Source organism: Urocitellus parryii, chromosome 14, assembly GCF_045843805.1.
Source record: "Urocitellus parryii isolate mUroPar1 chromosome 14, mUroPar1.hap1, whole genome shotgun sequence".
NCBI classification, from domain to species: domain Eukaryota; kingdom Metazoa; phylum Chordata; class Mammalia; order Rodentia; family Sciuridae; genus Urocitellus; species Urocitellus parryii.
This window is the reverse complement of record NC_135544.1, coordinates 41,988,840-42,010,435: the sequence shown is the minus strand read 5'-3', so window position 1 is coordinate 42,010,435 and position 21,596 is coordinate 41,988,840. Positions and strand designations below refer to the sequence as shown.

Sequence of the window (21,596 nt, the reverse complement as noted above, 5' to 3'; positions counted from 1 at the left end):
GTGAATCTCTGTATTTCCATTTCTGTATCTGTAAAACAAGGAAATAGGTAGATCATGTAAACTCACTTAAAGGAGAAAAGAGGACAGAGAGGGCCACTAATTTGTACATGGAATTCAGAGGTAAAAATGTTCAGAGGCTTATCTGGATCTAGGTGCTAAGATAGTATCCCAATTTTAACTTTCTTCCTTGTCTTTTCTCTTTCAACTTGGCTTTTTATGTATTATAGACTCCCTTTTTTATAGACTTTTCCATGACTGGCAGCCCTAGGGATTCTGTCCTTTTATTTAGCTGTCAAAAGACAAAGAGACACATTTCTCTTCCATCTTTGGTATAAAACAATCCCAGAAAAGGGCTCTAATTGGCTGGGGCTGGCCTCGGTTGTATGTTTATCCTTGGATGATTTGCTGAAGCCACACAGTGGTGGGCGAGTTCTGAGCCACACCCTCACCCTGTTACCAAGGGTTGGAAGACTATGACTGGCAGACCCACAGGAACAGGGCAGAAGCAGGTTGGTAAAGGAGGAGAGGGCTGCAGTCACCAGATGGAGGGGGGAGGTGGTAAATAATAAAAACAGATGTCCGTGTAACTTGGAGTTTCAGGAAACTGATTTCAAGAAGAAACTCGTTCAGTTCTCCATCCATAGTGAGTCATGACTGCTTTTATGAATGCTTACTGCCATGTCATCAACCAATAGCCTCATTTTCCTTCCAGAAAAAGCATGACCTCCGCCTACACATTCTTTAATTTAGTATCAGCCATTAGCAGCTTCTGGCAGCATTTCCACAGCACTTGAAAAGCACATTAGACCTCAGTGTGACTTCCAGACAGACGTCAGTGCTTCCGATCCTAGCCCCAATGCACACATTCAATGCAGCCCTGTTAGCAGCACTTTTGAGTCTTTATGATCTGCTGCTACACAGTGCACACACAGGAGAACCGTTTCCTCTGTCTGTACAGGGACCAACTTTGTTTCCTCTGAGTACAGTCTATGCTTTGTAAAAATGACTGTAGAACAGTGCAGTGATGGGAAGAATAGGCCCTATCAAGGAAAAGAATGCCTAGAGTTGACTGAAGTCCTCACCAAGTACTGAAAATGCCCCTGGGGCACTTCTCTAGGCAAACAGAAACTTGATGCCGTTTTGACTGACAACCAAATAAAACAAAAAAATGGGCATCGGTACAGGCTGCTACTGCCTGGAATGTGATGGAGGGCCTCATAGGAGCCAAATTAAGAGCAACATCACAAGGTTCAAAAATGCACTCATTTGGGAATGGGAGTTTTATATTTTGGACACTATAAACACAAAAATATAAGAACCACCATTCTAAGAGTCCTGATGCTTTCATTAATATGTATATATATGTATACATGAATATATATATATATATATATATATGTAAAGTATAGACTTTTCCCCTTTATTACAAGATACATTTCTCTTTCACATATTCCACATCAAAGGACGCCTGGCCATCTCTTCACAGAGACGCTGTAATAATAAAGACAGTACAAAGAACACCGTTCTGGCTCTGTGAATGCCATGTCACACCCTGCCAGTGCCATACTAGCCCTGTGGGCTGGGCAGCTTGAAGGAGGGAGGAAGAGGTGCTGTGTCTTATTAAGAAGGGCTTCAAGAAGAGATCAGCATTGAAATGGACACAAAAGGATGAAGGAAGTAGAAGACCACCTCAGCAGATGAAGAGAAATTGGCAGGGGGTGGGCTCCAGATCAGGAACGTGCAAGACAAAGGGACGCGAGGAAGGAAATCCCATGGGGAGTTTAGGGCATGATAAATTGGGCCATTTGGGAGAACAAAGTACATGAGATGGAGCCGTTGTTGGCGATCAGGTTGTTAGGACTGTTTGGGACTGTTTTGAATGTCAGACATTACGAGGGGGAAACAGGAGATTGGAGTAAGAGACACATTGGGTTTGAAGAGGCACATATATGTTATGTTGAAGCAGGTAAAAGAACTGCAATTCAGGACTGCAGTCTGCGCTGGGGAGATTAGGGGGTGAGGGTGAGGAGTTGACTCCTGGTACAAAGAGGAGCCTAAGGAAGTTTAGATCTTGGCGAAATACCTGGATTTAGGGAATCAGAAAAGACCCAGCAGAGTGTCCAAAGTAGGAAAGCAGGATAGTTGTGGTGATGTCAGAGGAGAGGAGCTCTTCAAGAAAGGCGTGGGAGGGTGATACATGGTCCCTTGCTACAGAGCTGTCAGAGAAAGGCAGCTGGACGGCTGGAACCCGGATCTTGAACACAGTATGACCCTATCTTTACATTGGAGAAAAGAGCTTCAATGAATTTTTGGAAGATTTACAAAATCATGCAAAAGGATAAAGATGCATTATGGTGACAAGAAAGAGAAAATTTATTAACAGGACAGTGGCCACTGAGCCTCTGATGCACTGCAGCTCATATTTCTATAAGGCAGAGCATTTTGGTGGAATCACTTCCAACCCTATCTGCACAGGCATGGCTTCAAAACAGACAAAACTCAAAAGGTTTTGGTTTCTTTCCCTATTTCTGGGCCACATGTATTTATAGGTGTATCTGTATGGGGGAAAAAATACACAGGGCACCATGGCACACTCCTGAATCCCAACAACTTTGGAGGCTGGGGCAGGAGGATCACAAGTTCAAGGCCAGCCTGAGGGCAACCCAGTGAGATCCTGTCTCAAAATAAAAAGAACTGGGAGATAGCTCAGTGGTAGAGCTCCCCTGGGTTCAATTGAACTCATGTTAGCTAATTAGGTGGTGATTATTCATAGGTTAATAGTATCCTTTCTTTTCTAAGAAGATTTACCATAGAATTAGTTGACTCTTATAGTGCCTTTAAATTCTATTTCTGCTTACCAAAAGCTGGTATACATTTTTTCAAAATGGATGTGATAATAGCTTATGCGCATATGTATATAGTATTAATTCGTGTGTTAATATATCTGTGTGTGTGTCACATATATTAACACAAAAATTAATACTATACTTGGACTGACTTCATTGTTTACTGGTTCCTTTAAAATTAGTTTCCTTACAAAAAAAAAAAAGTTTAAATCTTAAAGGGCTAATAAGAACAAGTCAAAAATCTAAAAGTTTATTAGGACCTTCCAGGTATTACATTATAAATTTCCATTTTAACGTTGAGAAATGATCCCAGAAAGGAAAAATGAACTATCCAAAGTCATAATAGCTCATGGCACAGCCGAAGATGAACCATTTGAACATTGCTCTATTTTGTTGACTCCGTGTTCTTACTTGTAAATAACCTGCCTGATGGTGACTTTATCTCTAAGATTACTCCCTTAGAAAAATGCAGCTGTGTGTGGCCAAGTGCCATATAGCTTGATGGAGCAGATACTTTTTTTGTTTTAGAGAAACCTGGGGATTTTAATTAAATTCAGCAAATATTTGTTGAGTGGTCTGTGAGTAAAAGAAGCTTAAATGTTTAAAAGGGGTGCTGAGAAGTGAGAGAATTGCTATTTTGTAAAGACATTTCATGAGCAAATAATAGTTACTAGCTTTCAAAGATATAACCCTTTACCCTTAGTAGCAATTCATTCTTTTATTTTTATTTGTTTATTTGTTTATTGGGGGTGTGCTAGAGATTGAACCCAGGGGCACTTTACCACTGAGCCACATCCCCAGTCCTTTTTTTTTTTTTTTTTTTTTTAATTTTTGAGACAAGGTCCTGCTAAGTTGCTCAGGCTGGCCTCCAACTTTCGATCCTCCTGCCTCAGCCTCCCAAATCACCAGGATTTCAGGCCTGTGCCACTGCACCTCACAGTAGTAATTCATTCTTAAATACTGATTACACCCTACTGCTCTAGATATATTCACTTTAGCAAGTGTAAGCTAAAATAGAAATGATGCAGAAGAGACAGCATGAGCTCACTCTACAGTTAAGATGAAAGCTGAGGATACATTAACCATATGAAATCTTAAAATCCCCCAGATTCTTCACTTCATGGTAAGACAGAAAGTTAAGTATCTTTCCATCTTTTTTCCCCAGTTCTTCAAACTCTCAACACAAATTTTATGCTTAAGACCACAGAGTTTCTCAACATCTGTCTCACAGGGAGCTTTTCTTTGGTGTTTCAGTAAGAAATTACATCACTGATTTTGCCATAGCATCATCAAGAAAGGTTGGAAAACAGATTCCTCTTCAAAAATATACATTGTCTGTGTTTAAGAATCAATACCAAACATTTGCAATTGAGAACAGTTCAGTTCCTTTTAATGTCCACTAAATTAGCATAGTTTTTATAGGAATCAGCAGCTAATATCTTCCTGCTGTTTTCACTGGCCTTTGAAGCAGTAGAAATGAAAATCATTTAAGGCATTTCACTGGGATGCTGAGTTAATGCTTGGGGAACCTGACCTCGCATTCCTCCCCCAGAGGCTGAGGCCCAAACACCAGTGCCCCCCCCCCATTCCTTCCGATTGCAGACACCATCAAAGTGCATCCCATCTCATGTACAGTTTATATGTCAGGCTCCAGATTCTGATCTTCTGGTGGAGATGCAAACGCTTTGGACCACATCTGCAGCCTGCACAGAGCCAAAATGACCATTTACCCCCCAGATGAAAATTCTACCCCTGGGGAGCAAGCTGCAGAATTCTGCTGCTGAAGAAGAGTTCAAATCAGTCCTGACCCTTGACAGAACCCCATCTCCCCATCTCTCAGTCCTGATTCCCCATGCTGCAGGAGAGCCACAGCTATCCTTTGATTTTTCAGAGAGATTCCCAGAAGGATTATGAATTGGTCAGCAATTGCTCCCTCCCTCTCTTTTCCTCATGGTACATGGAATGACTTCAAATAGAGATCAACTTTATGTATCAAGACATAAAGAGCTCCTGTCTTTCTGTAGTGGAGCCAAATGTGGTTCTTATTCTACATGCGAAGGACAACTCTTTCTAAAAGGGACTCGAGTCTTGTGCTAATTTTGCGCAGGCCACTTCTCTCTTGAACCCTCCCATGTAATCAGTTGTGTTGGGTTCTGGCTTTGTCTAGAGAGTCAGCACAATTTACAAAAGGCTCAGAATGAATTAAAGATCAAAGGATGGGGCTTTGTAAAGGAACTTATGTCATTCTGCAATGCATGTTAAATATACACGTACACTTTCCAAAGAAGTGATCAGTTTTAATTTGACTTTAACATTCTCTTGTCTATGGTACTTCATACAAAATCAGTATCTTTATCCTTGTTTCTGTCTGCCAAACTTAGGGAAGTATATTTGAGTTCAGTTATTTTTGCACTAAAAACTTTCCCTAAACCTCTTCTAATACGTTATCATTTGGCTTATATTAACTTGTTTTTATTGTGCAAATGATAATCTCATGAATTCTGAATTATATACCATTTTCCAAGAAGCAGTATATGTTAGTGCTAAACAAAGCAAGTATTTATATATTGGCATTAATGCAGTGGACCTAGTTTCTATGGTATGAAGAGGTGAGAAAGAAGTAATGAAATAAAAACAAGACAATCAGAGCGTTAATACAGGAAAGCCACAGATTGAACTTAATTATACTACCTGAATTTAAGCGCCTGTAGAAGTTTTATGTTTTATTTTATGAGTTCCAGAATTAATATATTGAGCTCTCTCATGTATGGGATACTGAGCTAGTCTCAGCCACAGAGAAACAGGTTGTGGGACCACCTAGTAGCTTACCTATCTTCATTTGGAAATTCTTAAAATTCCACAGTTGGTTTGGGGCCCTAGAAATGTAGTATTCCAACTGAATGCCTAATGAACCCTGTGGGGTACAGAAACTGCAGCAGAAGTTGACATTGTCGTCCTTAAACAGTGACAAGTCTGCCATGTTTAATGGGTGTCATAAGGATGCTGAAAGTTAGTCCCCACTTCAAAACGCATATGAAGAGTAAGATCAGAGGAGCTCACAGATCAGACTGTGCCATCGTATTGTGATTCTTCATTACACAATGGCTTCTGTATTACATAATCAAAAATGAAAGAAAATGCATTAAGAGTGTATTTATTCTGAAGTCATGTTTTCCAGCTTCATGATCCCAAGAATTTCTCCAGACAGTTATGAATAGTCCATCTTTATTAGTGTGAGCAGGGTACAAATTACTTCTTGCAATCCAGACATTGCTCCCAAGAGATACACTGGGAATTTCCAATTTACATAAAAGTTGTTTTCCAGAAGTTTCCTTTCACATCATTTATTTTGAGCCTGAGCAATAGTTCTCTAGAGAAAAAGTGATATGTAGTAATAATAACTAACATTCTAGCAAACTTATTTTGTTTACTTTGGAGAGAACAATGTAGCACAAGGCTTTATGAGCCAACCAGCTCTCACAGCTAGGTTCTGCCCTCTGACAAGTTACTTGACCTCACTCATCTATGGGGACATTTAAAAAGTGGGGATAGTAATAACTCCCTCCCAAGGTTGTTGTGAGTCAGTCCAGTACTAGGCACATAATAGGTGCCCTGTGGCTTTGACTAGGAGAGACCAAGGAAGCAGCACCATCTTAGCTGGTCTTGTTCTCTCCTCCTCATCTCCAGTTCCTCTGCCACTCCATCCCACCTGCCACTGCTGTTCCTTTGCCAGCCACTTGGAATGGGAACAAGTAAGAGGAAAATCTGCTGCTGTGATGGGACTGCTTCTTCCATTTTTTTAAAGGACCATTTTGCAAAGTGACCAGGATTGATGTGGTTATTCTCTTCTGCTGTGGAACTTTTTTTAAGTTCATAATATGAACCAAATGCTGTGCTCATTCAGTCTTCCCAGTGACCCCACCCATAGGCAGTAGTAGTTGGTCAAGTTGGGTTTTAAGCCAATAAGGTCTACCTGTGAATCTGGCCTTCTCCCCCGCCCCCAATATCACCGTTAGTTGGGTTTGTTTTTATTCTGGTTACTTTTTTCCATCTTGCCTTAATCTAGCAGCAGGTAAGATGGCTGAACTGGAAAATAAATTGGGCTTTATATCTTTCTTCATCCTTATCTTCTTTGCCCCATCATACTACCTGTAAAACGATTCTTGTTAAAAGGTTTGTACAAACTACTGGGGTGGGTGGGGGTTCTTGATTTTCTATAACATAGGAGGGGAATCCATTGAGTTAGTATTTACTTCTTTTATGAGATGACAAGACCTTCTAATCTCTTTACCATTTCACCCTAAAAAGAGTAAAGCTTGAAGTTAGATATTCTTAAATATGTAAATATTTAAAACTTTGACTAATGATTCAGATCCTAATGGTCCTAGATACCATAGCTGCCAGGAAGCATAAAAATAAAGTCCTTAAGGAGGGAAATATGACGACAGATTTTTTTAAAATCACATTGAAGATCAAGGTTCTTGATGTTGGCATGCCTAATGTAAAAAAAAGCTAGGGACAGACACAGGTTCTAACCTGGCTCTACAGGTAACTTACTTTGTGACCCTGAGCAAGTTACTTAAAACCTCTTTCCTATTTATAAAATGGCCTGTGATGCATGCAACAGAAAGTCTGGATGGTTTTAGTTCCCTAAATAGTGAGACTTTTAGAATTGAAGAATGGATAAGAGTAGGAGGTTTCTTAAACTTTTTGAAATGGGGGTGTGGTGAAGAGAGGGGGATAAAAGAAACTGAGAGGAGTTCAATGGATTAGTTTTTTCAAAACTGAAGATTTAAACAAGATGACACCAAAAGTGTACTTGTGACAAGGGCTATTCAGAACTCAGCCTAACTTTTCATCATTTACATGGTATTTCCAAAAGGTTCAATTCAGTTTCATTTCCCAGCTTCATTTTCAGAGAAAGGACAGCAGAAAAAAATTGGGAAACCAGAAAAATGATGAATTTCATTTTATGTCAAATTACTTTTAAATAATTACCAAAAGTTATATGTAGTCTTGACTTTCTAGTACCTTTTATTCTCTTTGCCTTTTTATTGCTGTAAAAATGAACATTTATAAAAATAACTTAATGAGAACTGAGAAAATTATTTTAAAATATTCATTTCAGAATGTCAGAATTCAGGTGTCAAACCCATTTAACTTAAATGTTTAAATTCTATTTGCATAAAACTCAAGTCAGACACTGAAGATTCAAATGGATCCTCGTCCTCCTTCTCCCACCACCTCCAAGTTTGTGCATTTTATATTCTTCACCGGGTGCTGAACCACTGGAAAACAGGAGAGAACACCTAGCGAAGTTCTTCATTGCAAAGTGTACCAACAGGCAAATCTTTAGAATGCTTAGTTATTCATTTCTCCTGAAATGCTGTGTTAATAATTTCTTAACTATGGCTTTACTAAAAGTAGCAGCTCTAAGCCCACTTGGGTTAGCAAATTTGGTGGTTCTTTTTATTGCCTGAATGAGTAGTCTGACTCCCCATGGAAAAAGTTAGAACCAGTATAATAAATGAAGGTCTTAGCTCTCTTATCCTGTCTTCTTGGAAGATGAGCATCTCAGGAGTTACTTGCTAATACTGGAGCAGAGGGATCCTCATGCCAGATACGGAGCATGATGTGGTGTTTGCAGCTGCCTCGGCAGAGCCACACCATACGACTATTTGCTGACAGCAGGACAAGCTTAAAATACCTTAAGATCTAGCTATGACTCTGGCCTCTGTGAACCTAAGGCTACCAGAGAGTAGGGGAGAGGCAACTTGGTGGAAAGCCACTCAGATGGCTTTTGATCCTGGTGCATCAATCAGGTGGAGTATGGGAGGGGATTCCAGGAACAGAATGCGTTTTGCCATAGCTAGGAAATAGTAAAGAGACAGTAAAGGTAGGAAGATCAGGAAGGAGCATTTGGAGATTCAGCGTGAGAGTGCTGGATAATGGGTTTGAGGGCTCAGGGGTGGCTTTTATGAGTCCTATTCCCAAGCCAGTTCTAAACACATGAAGCAAGAGCACATGTGCTGGACAGTCTACCCAAACCACACAGACATCTGGAACTTCAGGGCAGTGGCAAATCCCAGTGGCATAGCTGCTTTTAAATGTTCAAATTAAGTTCACTAGGACCTCACAAAGTCCTTTGTTGTTAAGAATCTTTGATGCTCTGCACAGATTAAGAATACAGAACCATTTTCTCTTTATTCCTTTCGGTTTTCAAGAAAGTTTCCACCTCCTCCTCCTCCCCCTCCTCCTCCTCCTCCTCCTCCTCTCCCTCCTCCTCCTCCTATGGATTTAAGTGGGATCATTTTACTGATTAATTACAGGAGGGAAGAAAAGACAGGAAGGAGTTTAGAACTTCCCCCTGGTCCTACATCTAATGATACTTGATAACGGACCTAAATCTTTTTTGAGTTTGTATTAGCAGCTTCAATCCCTTGAATTGCTTTGGGTTTCTGAAAGATTTATTTTTGGAAATTAAATACCTGGGGTAAGAAATTTAGGTGTTTGTTTGTTTTTAACTTTTAAAGTTAGGTGCCTTTTCATAAAATTATCGCTGTTTTATCTGCTTGTTATAGTGCCACCTCCTGTTGAAGTTTCTTTTGGCAGCCATTGGTCCTTGTGTCTGCCTGACAGGAATAGAGGAAAGCATCTTGGATGTTCAATTGAGCTATACAGGAAAGCTTTTGAATAAGAGTGAGATTTTAGCCATCTGCTAAGTGTTTACTAACTTTCATTGCAAAAACTGAAATTTGAACTCCCAATGGAAAATGTTTAAAAAACTAAATATTCTTACAAAATTTAATAGCTTGCTATTGCTTACTGGACACCTACTGTTAAAGACAGAGGTCACCATTTGCGTGTGTTGGTGCTACGTCACATACTATTTATATGTATTAAGGTCTGTGTAAATAATTGGCAATTCGGAGTGTACTAAAACTTTGCATATAGTAAAACCTTCTCTAGGGAACAAATGCAGAGAATAAAGCCTGTGGTATTTACTGAACGCAGAGGTGGCAGCACTGAAGTAGACTGACCTACAAATCCACAAAAATAACTTCAACCAAGTGGGTTTTTTTCCCCTCTCTCTCTCATTTTGATAGAATTATTATTTTTAACAGGTATATATGAGAGGACTGAGAACTCACATCAAAGTCCTTCCCTTCATATCCCTGGTGTGGTTAAAATAGAGCACTTGGAAGCCGACAAGTTTCATCCGGGTCCGTGTACACGGGTTCAGATCATCTTATATAAAACTGACTGTGCCATTACCCATACACTTGATTGACCTAGCAGCTTGGTCCAGGCAACAGCCTTCAGGACAACAACCTGTGCGCACGCCCGGGGACTCTGGGGCTGGCGTGGGTGTTCAGAGTCTCCCTATCCAGAAGGAGCAGTCCTCGCAGTCCCCTCTCTGACGGTGTCTTCCTCTCTCTCCCCAGGGACCCTCTGAAAATCCAGCAACTCCAGAACCAAATCCGCTTGGAGCAGGAGGCGGGCGCCCTGCGCAGCGCGCCCCCTTCGCCGCCCTTCCCGCCGCCGCCCGCCCTCCCCGAGCTCGCGGCCTGCGCGTCGCCCGCCTCCCCGGAGCCCATGAGCGCGCTGACCTCCCGCTCCGCCTCCACCATGCAGTCCTCCGGCTCCTTCAACTACGCGCGCCCCAAGCAGTTCATCGCCGCGCAGAACCTCGGGCCCGCGTCCGGCCACGGCACGCCGGCCTCCAGCCCCAGCTCCTCCAGCCTGCCGTCGCCCCTGTCCCCCACGCTGAAGCAGTTCGGCCGCGCGCCCGTGCCGCCCTTCGCGCAGCCCTTCGGGGCCGAGGCCGAGGCCTCGTGGTGCCCGTCTTCCCCGTCGCCCCCGCCGCCGCCGCCCCCGGTCTTCAGCCCCACCAGCGCCTTCCCGGTGCCCGACGTGTTCCCGCTGCCGCCGCCGCCGCCCCCGCTCCCGAGCTCGGCTCCGGCTTCGCACTGCGCCTCGCCCACGGCCCGCTTCGGCCACAGCCAGACGCCAGCGGCCTTCCTCAGCTCCCTGCTGCCCTCGCAGCCACCACCCGTGGCCGTCAACGCCTTGGGGCTGCCCAAGGGCGTCACCCCCGCGTGAGTGACAGCCGCACACCTCCACCTCCCCGCCTACCCAAGGCTCCCACATTCCCTAAGACACTGCGCCCACAAGTCTGCGACCGGGGAGTACCGCTGTAGCAATACACGAATTTTCCTCCATCCGATTTTTAAGTGATCACAGCAGCTTTTCAAAGCTGTTACTGCATAGCTATCTGACCATTACCTAGGTCCACACTATTTCCTCCAAGTTAGATTCCCATCAAGAACTGCAGTGCTCATAATAATTGTGATAACAGTGACCCTAGCAACCACTTATCCATCTTTGTGCTAAGCGGTTCATATATATATACTATTTCATGATACACCACTCCCAAGAGTCAAATGAGGATTCTAGTAGTTAAAATAATTTGGGGGTGGGGGTTCACAGAGCCATTGAACTAAGATTTGAACCCATGTACTGTGGCCCCCAAACTAAGCATTTCAACTCAGTATTCCAATAGATGTGGAGGGGTTTGGTTACTAAGTATACACTTCAGTGTTTGAGAAAAACCCTAACTAGTATTAAGTTTTTATAAGCATCTAGTGATGGGCTGTGTGTGGATGTATTTACATTTTAGTGCAAATAAGTGAGAGTGTATGCAATTTAGTGAAAAATGGAGGTACCAATTCTGACCCTGGAAACAGGTAGATTACGTGACTCCTCTCAGTTTTCCTCTTTGTAAATTATCTAATATCTGTTTTCCTGAACCTATAGTGGCAACCCTATGACCGCTTTTTGTTTGGTTTCTGAGATGACCCAGGTTGGCCCCAAACTCTGGGCTCTAATGATCCTTCTACCTCAGCCTTCTGAGTAGCTGGGACTACAGGTCTGGAAACCACTTCCAGCTATGAACTCTTTAAAATAGAAAATGGTTGAAGCTAAATAAGAGGACATCTACAAAAGTGTAGTAAAGCCTTCAGAAGTAACATATCATACAGGTGTTTGTGTTTTATAGAAGAGTAAAATGAGTTTTGAAAGCTAGCAGTTACTCACTTTACCAAAGATTTCAAAACTGAGTAGGTGCTAGCGATGGTGAAGCCAGTCTCAGTATTTCAACTCTACCTGCTGAACTCCTACCTCAGAGCTTGCCAGAAGCCCAGTATTCTTCAGAGAGAAACAAAATAAACCCCACTAAAGAATAAAATTGGGCAGACCTTAGAACTCATACTATTTTCTTTTATATATAAAGTTTTCCATTGCTGGAATGAACTAATGCCAAATTAAAGACAAGCATTTCTGTCTCTGGCCTTGACTGGGTTGTCAGAGAGCTTCACAGCCTTGTTTTGTTGGGCACTTTCTAAATGTTGATTACATGAATTCTCTGTTGGAAATCTGGCTTCTCAGATTCTTATTGGAAAAAAGCACAAGTGCACATATAAGTAAATAAAAGTACAGAATCTGTGCAGTAATGATATGATAATAGACTTCTAATGAAAGTCAAGTCAAGGAATTTGCCTAAGGAAAAATTTGGACTTTCTCCCCAACTTTTCTTTTTGAACTTGTATTTGGCTGCTAGAAAATGAAACATCATCTGGCTACAAAGAAGCTAATTTACCAGAAATTCAGGGTAGAAGCTTGATGCCTGACCGTTCTCTCACTAAAATGCTACCAAATCTTGCTTCCCAGGAAGATAAGTACCATAGAATCTGTTCTAATATTTCTCATACAGAATTTGATCAAAGATTAGTCTTTCGAAGGCATTAGGTGGTAGTGCCTTTAATCATCGTAAGAAGAAACAGTGGTTTATTCTGATCTTTGCTTTTAGATCCTCTTAAGAAGATACCAGTTTTAAGGGTTTACTTAACCTCAAGTAATAGGAAGACTTGCCTCTTATCGCCATCTATCATAGTTACTTATTTTATGAGGCCAAATATTTATAATTGTTACCACAATACAGTTCTGTAGTTTCTTAAAAATTAATGGAGAGTCACACTGTTCTGGGCTGTGGAAAACTATAGAAAGAAAGAAAGAGAGAAAGAAAGAAGAGAGAGAGAGAGGAGACTATGACTCCAAAGAGAAGTGGCAGTACCAGATTCCAGACTTCAGCTCTGTGCCAGCCCAATAAGCCATTATTATGTGGTTACCCTCTTGTCTTGAAGGAATTTTCCTGTTGCTAAATCACACAATCTTGAAGAATTCATTCTTTTGGTTTGATACATGTGTCTTTTGAATATTTTTCCCCTCTGGTATTACTGTGGAATCCATCATTTGCATTCTGAATTAAAAGCAAAATTTTGGTATTTATCCTTCACAATAATTCAAATAATCTGCCAAAGATCCAGTGTCCCTTTCAGGGTTTTCTATAACTAAGTGGCATCTTTGAACTTTTAAGAGCTGCCAAACTATTGTCAAATATGTCAAGGTCTAACAAATGAATTGATGAATGACTCAATGAACAAACTCATTAAATCTTTTTTTTTATGCCTGCCTTTAACCAAAATCTTAAATATCATTTTCAGATATCTCAGTTTTCTTCATTTTGAACTGTATATCTTCTACTTTATTCTGTGTGTGCTTAGCATTGTTCTTATTTCAATCTGTAGAGGAGGAGATTGGTACACCCTAGGTTTTTAAGTAGTCGGTGGAGATCAGGTTCTGTTTCTCTCACATCTGGGTAGCAGAGGTCAAGACAGGGAACAGAGGCCACGGACGGCAGTGATAAACCACAAAACCAAGAAGGAAAAGACTGGGCCTGCCCCAGACTTACAGCAACAGCATGTTGTTGGTCGACTGTGGTTTGGGGAACTTGTGCACATCCAGTTCCTCAAGTGTCTTCTTTCTTCAGGCAGCTACATTCTTCCCCAAGGTGACTGGAGTCACTAGCAGAGAAATGTCACCCTGCTCAGAGGTGCTGACAGACACAAATGATGTCTGAATCTTTTTAAATTTCTTGTTTGTTTTAGTTAGCTATACATGACAGTAGAATGCATTTGTATGCTCTTTGTAATACCCAAATGGGGTATAATTTCTCATTTTTTTCTGATTGTACATGTTATAGAGGCACATTGGTCATGTGGTCATATATGTACATAAGGTAATAATGTCTGTTTCATTCTACCGTCCTTCTTATCCCCTCCCTTCCCTTTACTGTCCTCTACCTAAAGTAACTTCTTCCCTACTGCCCCTCCTCTCATTGTGAATTAGCATCCGCATATTGATGCTGATTCACAATTAGCATCCCACTGGTTTGGGGGATTGGCTTATTTCACTTAGCTTGATATTCTCCAGCTCTATCCATTTACTGGCAAATAACTGGATCTTTCGATGGAGACTGTGAGGAGAACATGCTTCGCAAACATGTATTCCTGTAACCTTGTTTCTCCACACAGAAAACTGGCCCTAAGAGAGGGTAGGAATTTCTGACTCTGCTGGTCTCCAAGCAGTATTACTGAGTCTGAAACATGAATCAGATCAAAGCCATCTCTGATAATTGGATAGGCACTGTATCTTTTGCCCACATTGACAGTGCTGGAATCTGTTCTCATAAGAGAAAGCCACATAGTCACACTGCCACTGTGTCTCTTAATTGCCTCTTTCATGTAAGTAGGGCTTTGTCTCTAAATGATTGTCACTAAGAGCAAGTGTCAGTAAGAACTTATTTACAGATGTACCATTCAGAGCCTATATTTTGTAGCCACTCAGCTCTTTACAAACATATTTCAGTGTCCCTCTTTCCTGACTTATAGGAAATAGAGAGGTGAGGAACACTGTCTTCATTCTACACTTAAATGGTGAAGAGATTTCCTAGGGTTTTGGAATAAGCCTGAGCCAGGAGGGTATATAGCATGACTTAACCGTGTCTCTGTTTATTGCTAATAAATGTGTTATCTAACATTTCTTGATTATGAAAACTGTTGCAATAGCAACAAAACAAAGTTCCCTGAGTGGTAAGGAAAAGCTTGTACCAGATTTAGATGTACTTTCAAATTTTAGATATGCAGGGCATTCTAGACAGTTTTCAAGTCAAGACATTGGTTAAGAGTAACCAATAAAAATGAACCTGACAAAGGGACATTGGGCTTTGCAGACATCTCAGGATTTCTGTTTTTCTCATTTTTCAGGAAAACAGATTGGTGGGAATCTTGTCATTCTCCATCAGAGAGCAGAGACCTGAAGGGGCTAGGGACATGCCCAGGATCTTGTTATTAGACTTGTTAGGGTCCAGTATCAGATGATTTCGTTTTAAAAAATCAAATCCTATTCTGGGCAAGTATTTCCCAACAGATTAGTAGGCAAGGCCACATCTGAGTTCACGAAGTGATGGTTCTGATGAAATATCTCTGCACCAGGGTCAGCTCAGAGTTAGACTTGCCAAGTAGTGCATGGCTCTGCATTGAGTTGCACAGAGTGAACCAATAGGTGTAGACAATGCATCTTTGTCATTTCATTCTTCATAATAGATAATGTGAAGACAATTTAATATTAGACCATTTAAATAAGATCTCAGTACCCATTTTTGTACTTATTATTTGCATCACAATAAATTCTGTTAAAAATAGAATTGAATCACCCACATGGTGGTGCATGCCTGCAATCCCAGCAGCTCGGGACCCTGAGACAGGAGGATCACAAGTTCAAAGCCAGCCCCAGCAACTCAGTGAGACCCTGTCTCTAAATAAAATACAAAATAGGGCTGAGGATGTGGCTCAGTGGTTGAGTGCCCCTGAATTCAATTCCTGGTACCAAAAAAAAAAAAAAAAAAAAAGAATTGGTCTACCAAAATTGAGTTTGTATATCTTAGATGAATATATTACTTACCTAAATATTTGCCAGTAAATTAATGAGTTTGCTCACTCTGTAATGTTTGTGGAATTTAGTTACCCTCAGATTTCACTAAATTTGTAAAGAGGAGAATAAGAAGACTTTTAACTAATTTAAAAACATTCTCTGGTTGCTAGATAGGCTCTTGATCTCTTAAATCGATGTTATATTCTAGAGATTTGAGTTTATGAAATATACTGACAGAATTGACCAAGAACAATTCAAGAGAAGGTTATATTCAAAATTCTTCAGTAGTTGAAAGAAAAAAAGCGAGAGAAACCTCCTGGGTTTGGTAGTGGTCAAATCTGGAAGATTTTACCTTCCAGATGTTTGTGTATATATTTTAAATGTTTTACCCCAACCACATGAATATTATTTTAAAATGGCAAATGACTTACTGTTAAAGCCAGAGTAAACAGATCAGAAATGTTTTTTGCACAGTTGGGCTGAGTGTGTATACATGAAGTATAAATGTGGGCGGCCTGTTATGAGTTGTTTACTGATTAAGGTTTGCCTCTGATTATGGATTTTTGTGAAGAGTTCTGGTTTTGGTAACAATTTACTTTGAATAAGCATTTTTCTTTTTAAATTGTACAAACCATCATGAACAGAAAGCATCCCTTTGTCACTAGATACTCTTTTTTTTCCCCCTAATGAGTTGCTACTCCTCATTTATCAAAAGTAGGTGACATTTGGGGGCACAAACCCACAACCATTTTACATTAAACTCCAGCACAGAAATAGTTTTATAGGAAAACAAACTCAATTGCCAAAGCATTGCCTCAAAAATGTATAACTGCTTTTCTTTCCTGGTGTCTCCCCCTTTCCAAATAACTCCTTTTCTGATTTCTAACACTAAACTTACATGCTAACCCTAAATCTTACGTTTTTTTTAACAGTTTCCTAAGGAGGTGCGCTCTGAAAAAAAAGAAGAGGTTCTGTATTAGAATAAGTATGAGAAATACTGTATTGTCTACCTCTTTCCCCAAGGTTTATAATGGCATCTCTTGGCCCTGCTCAGGCTCATTCTGGCTGACCCATTCTGCCTAGCCCTCTCCCTTCAGGTTTTCATACAACCAACAATGTCCTTGACCCACGGCCTCAGCTCTAGAGAGCTGATAGACAGTACTAATATAGCTATCTACCTGTCACTTTGTGGCACTCACTACCTTCCTTCGTTCTTTTTCTTCTTATTTTCTTCCTTTCTCTGTCACCTCCACCTTACAATATAATTTTTCTAAGTATTGTGACTTAGTTCTGTTCAGCATTGTATTCCCAGCACCTAGAACAGCAGAGTTGAGCATTGAAAAGGCAGTCAGTGAGGGTTATTTGTGCATTATTGGAAACTCTTGGCACCTTTTAAACTCCTTCCCCTCATTCATTCAGTTTCCCTTGGCAAGTCTCGTCTCTGTGATTCATTTCCATGCTGGACATTTTGTGTTGGCCTCTCCAGATCACTCTTACGATGCCAGACCCTGTTCTAAGTGCTTAACATATGCTAGCTCAAGTTGTGGGCCTATGAGGCACATGCTGTTCACATGCACGTTTTACAGAAGAGGAAATGGAGGCACAGAGTCATTAGGTAACTAGTTCAAGACTTGGAGCTCCTTGGTGGTTAAATGAAAGAAAGAGAGAGAGAGAGAGCAATTGATTCCCACTTCTGTGCCTTTGATCATGCCGCCTCTGAATTCCTTCCTGTCCCCTTTGCTACCTGCCATCACCTTTCATAGTCTGCCTTAGGTACTCACCTCCTCAGTAAAGTCCCAGTTCTCATTCTAGCCAGCAGTTTTTACTGTGCTGTATCTAGGAGTACCATGTGGTTTGTTCCTTAACTTATTCCCAACTTGATTGTTAACTAACCTCTTGCGATGAAGGCCCTTCCTTTGGGATTTGGTTGTCCTTGCAATCCCACATGAGATAATGTTGAGACTATAGTGATGAGGCTCCCACCACCACCCTTTTATGCACAACATTGTTCATTCATAGTAGGACTCCATGATGTCATCAGGCAATAAACTCACTTTACAAACCAACTATTTATGTCTAGACTTAACCAGATTTGGGTTGATGTATTAACCTAGCACTGTACCTTGCTAGATGCTGTATTCTCTACCTCTTTCCCCAAGCTTTATAGTGGTATCTGTTGGCCATTATAATGACTATTGTAATGGAATGACTATTGGACTATTGGACTATTGGACTATTCAGAACCAAAGAAATATGAGTACTTCAAATTCTGTCAGTAAAGGAAAATGTCCTTAAAATAGAGGGAAAAGAAGAATTAAGTTACACATCCTTCTACTGTTGGCAATCTTGTTGTTTAGGAAATGGATTTGTTAAAAGAAATATAGAATGATTTGGGGTTTTATGGAGGTCAAAGAGTAAACTAAATTGTACTCTCTGAAATGATAGAATTATTGGGTGGCAGAGATCCAACCCAAATTTGCTTCTCTATAAAATGTTTCAGAGCAGTGGTTCTAAGTCCCCATAGAGGAGTCCAGTATAGTGAAAAGTGTTTTCTAAGCAACCAGACAATTGTAGGTATCATTTTACTAGTCCAAGGCAATTGTAGTAGTCTTTTGCTTTTCCTGTTTAAATGACCTATTCTCCCCTTGACATTCACCTTCCTACTCCTTTCATTCTCATCAATGCTGAGAACACAGCTCTCAGTGTAGCCGCCTGCAGAAACAGTGATGCTGTCTGTCATCAAAGGCTGCTCATCATCACATAGTTGTGCAACTAAGTTACCTTGTTCAGGCTTTGAGTAATAATGGAAAACTGTGTGTGCCCAATAATACCTGATATAACAGAGAATGAGCTATCTTCAATTTTATCTTTCCGGTGACTTTAAAACCTAGCTCTTCTATGTCTCACATGTAAGTCTGTAGTCAAAAGCAGTGCAGAACTTTACTTCCATTTTTGTAGTAGTTACTTGTCCCAAGTCTGACTTTTTACATGAGATCTGATGTTACATGGCTCTGGCACAAGTTTCCTTGACTGAAGAGGGAAAGAGAGGTCATAAGTAAAGAGAGACAGGACATCCACTCACTGCAGAAACATCTGCATGTCTGTTAACAAGTACTGTGATAAACAAAAGAGCCATGGTGAGAGAAACCATTTAAGGACACATAATGTTAGTGTGAGAGACACCATAAGGAAAATAAACATGGTACCTGCATGACTAATTGGATAGACTTAGGGAGACTTTCCAAGAGACATTAAACTGGGAGGGAGGGAGGCTCCAGGTACAGGGAAGCTAACAAACTATGCATGTTTCTGTTAAAGGGCCACATAGTAGTGAAAATTGAGATTACAAATTCCTATGACTGTTACTAACATGACTCAGGTTCGTAGCCTAGTCCGCTAAATAAATGGTATCCTTCTCAATCTCCAATGAAAAGGATTCAATTTGAAGTTGAACCAACCATCTCTTTGACATTACAAACACAAAATGTCACAGTATCTAATATCTTTAGTATTTTTTTTTTAATGTCTAACTCTGGTGTGCTCTCATTTGAACTTTAAGGGCAAATAACTGAAAAGGATGGACATGGAAAATTTAGGTTCTATTAATTAGGATATTTCCTACATATAAGGGACAGAAAGAAAGTTAACAAACTTAATACAGGTTGAACATCCCTAATTTAAAAATCAAATATCTGAAATGCTCCAAAATCCAAAACATTTTGAGCAGCAACATAATGCCAGAAGTGGAAAATTCTACCCCTGATTTCATGTGATGGGTCACAGTCAAAAAGTAGGCACAGTAAAAAAAATTATATAAAACTACCTCTCAGTTATGTGTATAGGTATGTAGAACACACAAATGACTTTCAGGGTTAGAAATGGGTCCCATCCCCAAGATCTCATTATGTACACGCAGATATTCCAAAATCCAGAACACTTTGACCCCAAGCATTTCGGATAAGGGATATTCAACATGTATTTGCTTAGAATGGGTTAGAGAAGTGAATTATGAAAGGACTAGAAAATTGAATCAAAGTATGAAAGAAATATGTCCTCTTTCAAATCTTCTCAAAATTCCTATGTGGTATATATTTTTATGTTTTGCAAGAGGTTTTAAGAAACTTACCCAAGATCACAAACCTAATATAAACAAGGTAGAGTCAGATTTTAAACCTAGGCCTTATTATAAATCACATCAATATTTCACTTTACATTTCTGCTTCCCTGGGACTAAAATACAGGCCTTTCCTATTCTCAGTATTGACCTAACCACCGAGACACACTCCCTCAAGGTATTTGAACCTTCTCTGAAAACTGGTTCCAATTAGTGTTTCCTGAATTTCTAAAACCAGCTTTCACATTCAAGGTTCTTTCCACAATAGTTGAAATAGATGCAGCGTTTAAAAAAAAAAATGTGGGAATGACATGTTGATACGTTGTTCTGTCTGTTTGTTGGACTTGAATTCTAACTTGGATTTAGATGCCTTACAACTGACATTATGACCTTGTGCTTTTGTTCTATAGGGGATTTCCAAAGAAGGCCAGTAGAACTGCTAGAATAGCCTCTGATGAGGAGATTCAAGGCACAAAGGATGCCGTCATTCAAGATCTGGAACGAAAACTTCGCTTCAAGGAGGACATCCTGAACAATGGCCAGCCGGTACTTGACAGATTAGGCTGGACTTGGAAGATTAGCTATCCACATCAAATCTCTCTTCCCTGAGGCTTAGATCTTAAGATTTGTGTTAAGATTTGTGTTAAGATTTTTTCATCAACCTTGAATCTCAATATTTCTCTTAATGAGTTAGAGAGAAAGGAAGAAGGAAGGGCAGATGTTAGTGTTGGGACTACAACAAATGAGTAATGATGATAAAGAAATGTGGGAATGGGGGTTGTGGCTCAGTGGTAGAGTGCTTGCCTACCATGTGCGAGGCACTGGAATCTATTCTCAGCACCACATATAAATGAATAAAATAAAGATCCATTGACAACTAAAAAATTTTTTTTTTAATTTGAAAAAAAAGATATATGGAGATTCTGTTTGTGGCTGGGTAGGTCCTAGGGAGGGAGGGAGAAGATGTGCCCTTGGAACAGTTTGCACCCAGAAGCAGTGGATTATAATAAAAGTACCAGAGGAGAAGTTGGTTCTGTGGCATGTACTGCTTCTACCCAAAAAATACCTTAGCTAGAGAAATCATTGGTGAAGTTCAGTCCTGTACTACCAGCTGATGACTGGATGGATATTAGTTGACTCAGAAATCTGAACAGAGAATTATGTTCCACAGTCTCGTGCTAATTTGTCAGAGCAAGACAGCTAGACTTGAGGGGGAATGTTATATTTCAAGGCTACAGAATTGTAGAGTGCATATATAAATCTGGTGAAAAACATGCTGTCTTTCGTCCACTGGACTTGAATTTTTTCTTATCAAGTTTCATTTGGTTTTCACATTATCACATCAAAATATCATCGTCAGTGGATGGGTAAAGTCAATCTAGCAACTGAGATTCCCCAGGCAGAGCAGAGGGGTCTTTTGTAGCTTTTTTCTGGAACATTACCAGCAAATTTGCTTGGCTGTTGGATAGAAGAAATGGGCTTCTTCATAGAAAAATCTCCCTCCCAGACACATTTTTCAGAGTGGAAAGCTCTCTATGGGAATTAACTTTTCTGAAAATTTTAATTCTTAAGCATTGATAGATAAAAATGTAAAAATAGACCGTGGGAGATGTGGCCAATAGAGGAGGAGGGTTGAATGCTGACTTTAATTATTGGAGCATCTTAATCTGATTAAGGAAGATTAAAATTCTAGTAAGTTTTTTGTTAGTTACTCATTTCATTGGGTATAGAAGATCTTCACCAAAAGAAAATATTTTCTCCCTAAAATAAGTGATTACATGCTCTGGAAGCATTCCCTGGCTCTG

At 40.4% G+C, this 21,596-nt stretch overlaps 1 protein-coding gene across 5 annotated transcripts in view; it reads left to right on the top strand.

Annotated features, from left to right (window-relative positions):
- Palld (palladin, cytoskeletal associated protein) overlaps nt 1–21,596 on the top strand; it is a 375,372-nt gene that overhangs the window by 318,281 nt on the left and 35,495 nt on the right. For 3 of the 5 annotated variants that reach the window (XM_026389723.2, XM_026389722.2, XM_026389724.2), the window contains exons 11-12: nt 10,292–10,945; nt 20,202–20,337. In XM_026389723.2, coding sequence (XP_026245508.2) covers nt 10,292–10,945; nt 20,202–20,337 — 790 coding nt within the window. The remainder of the gene's footprint in view (nt 1–10,291; nt 10,946–20,201; nt 20,338–21,596) is intronic. The other 2 variants (XM_077792727.1, XM_077792726.1) reach the window with 1 other exon arrangement.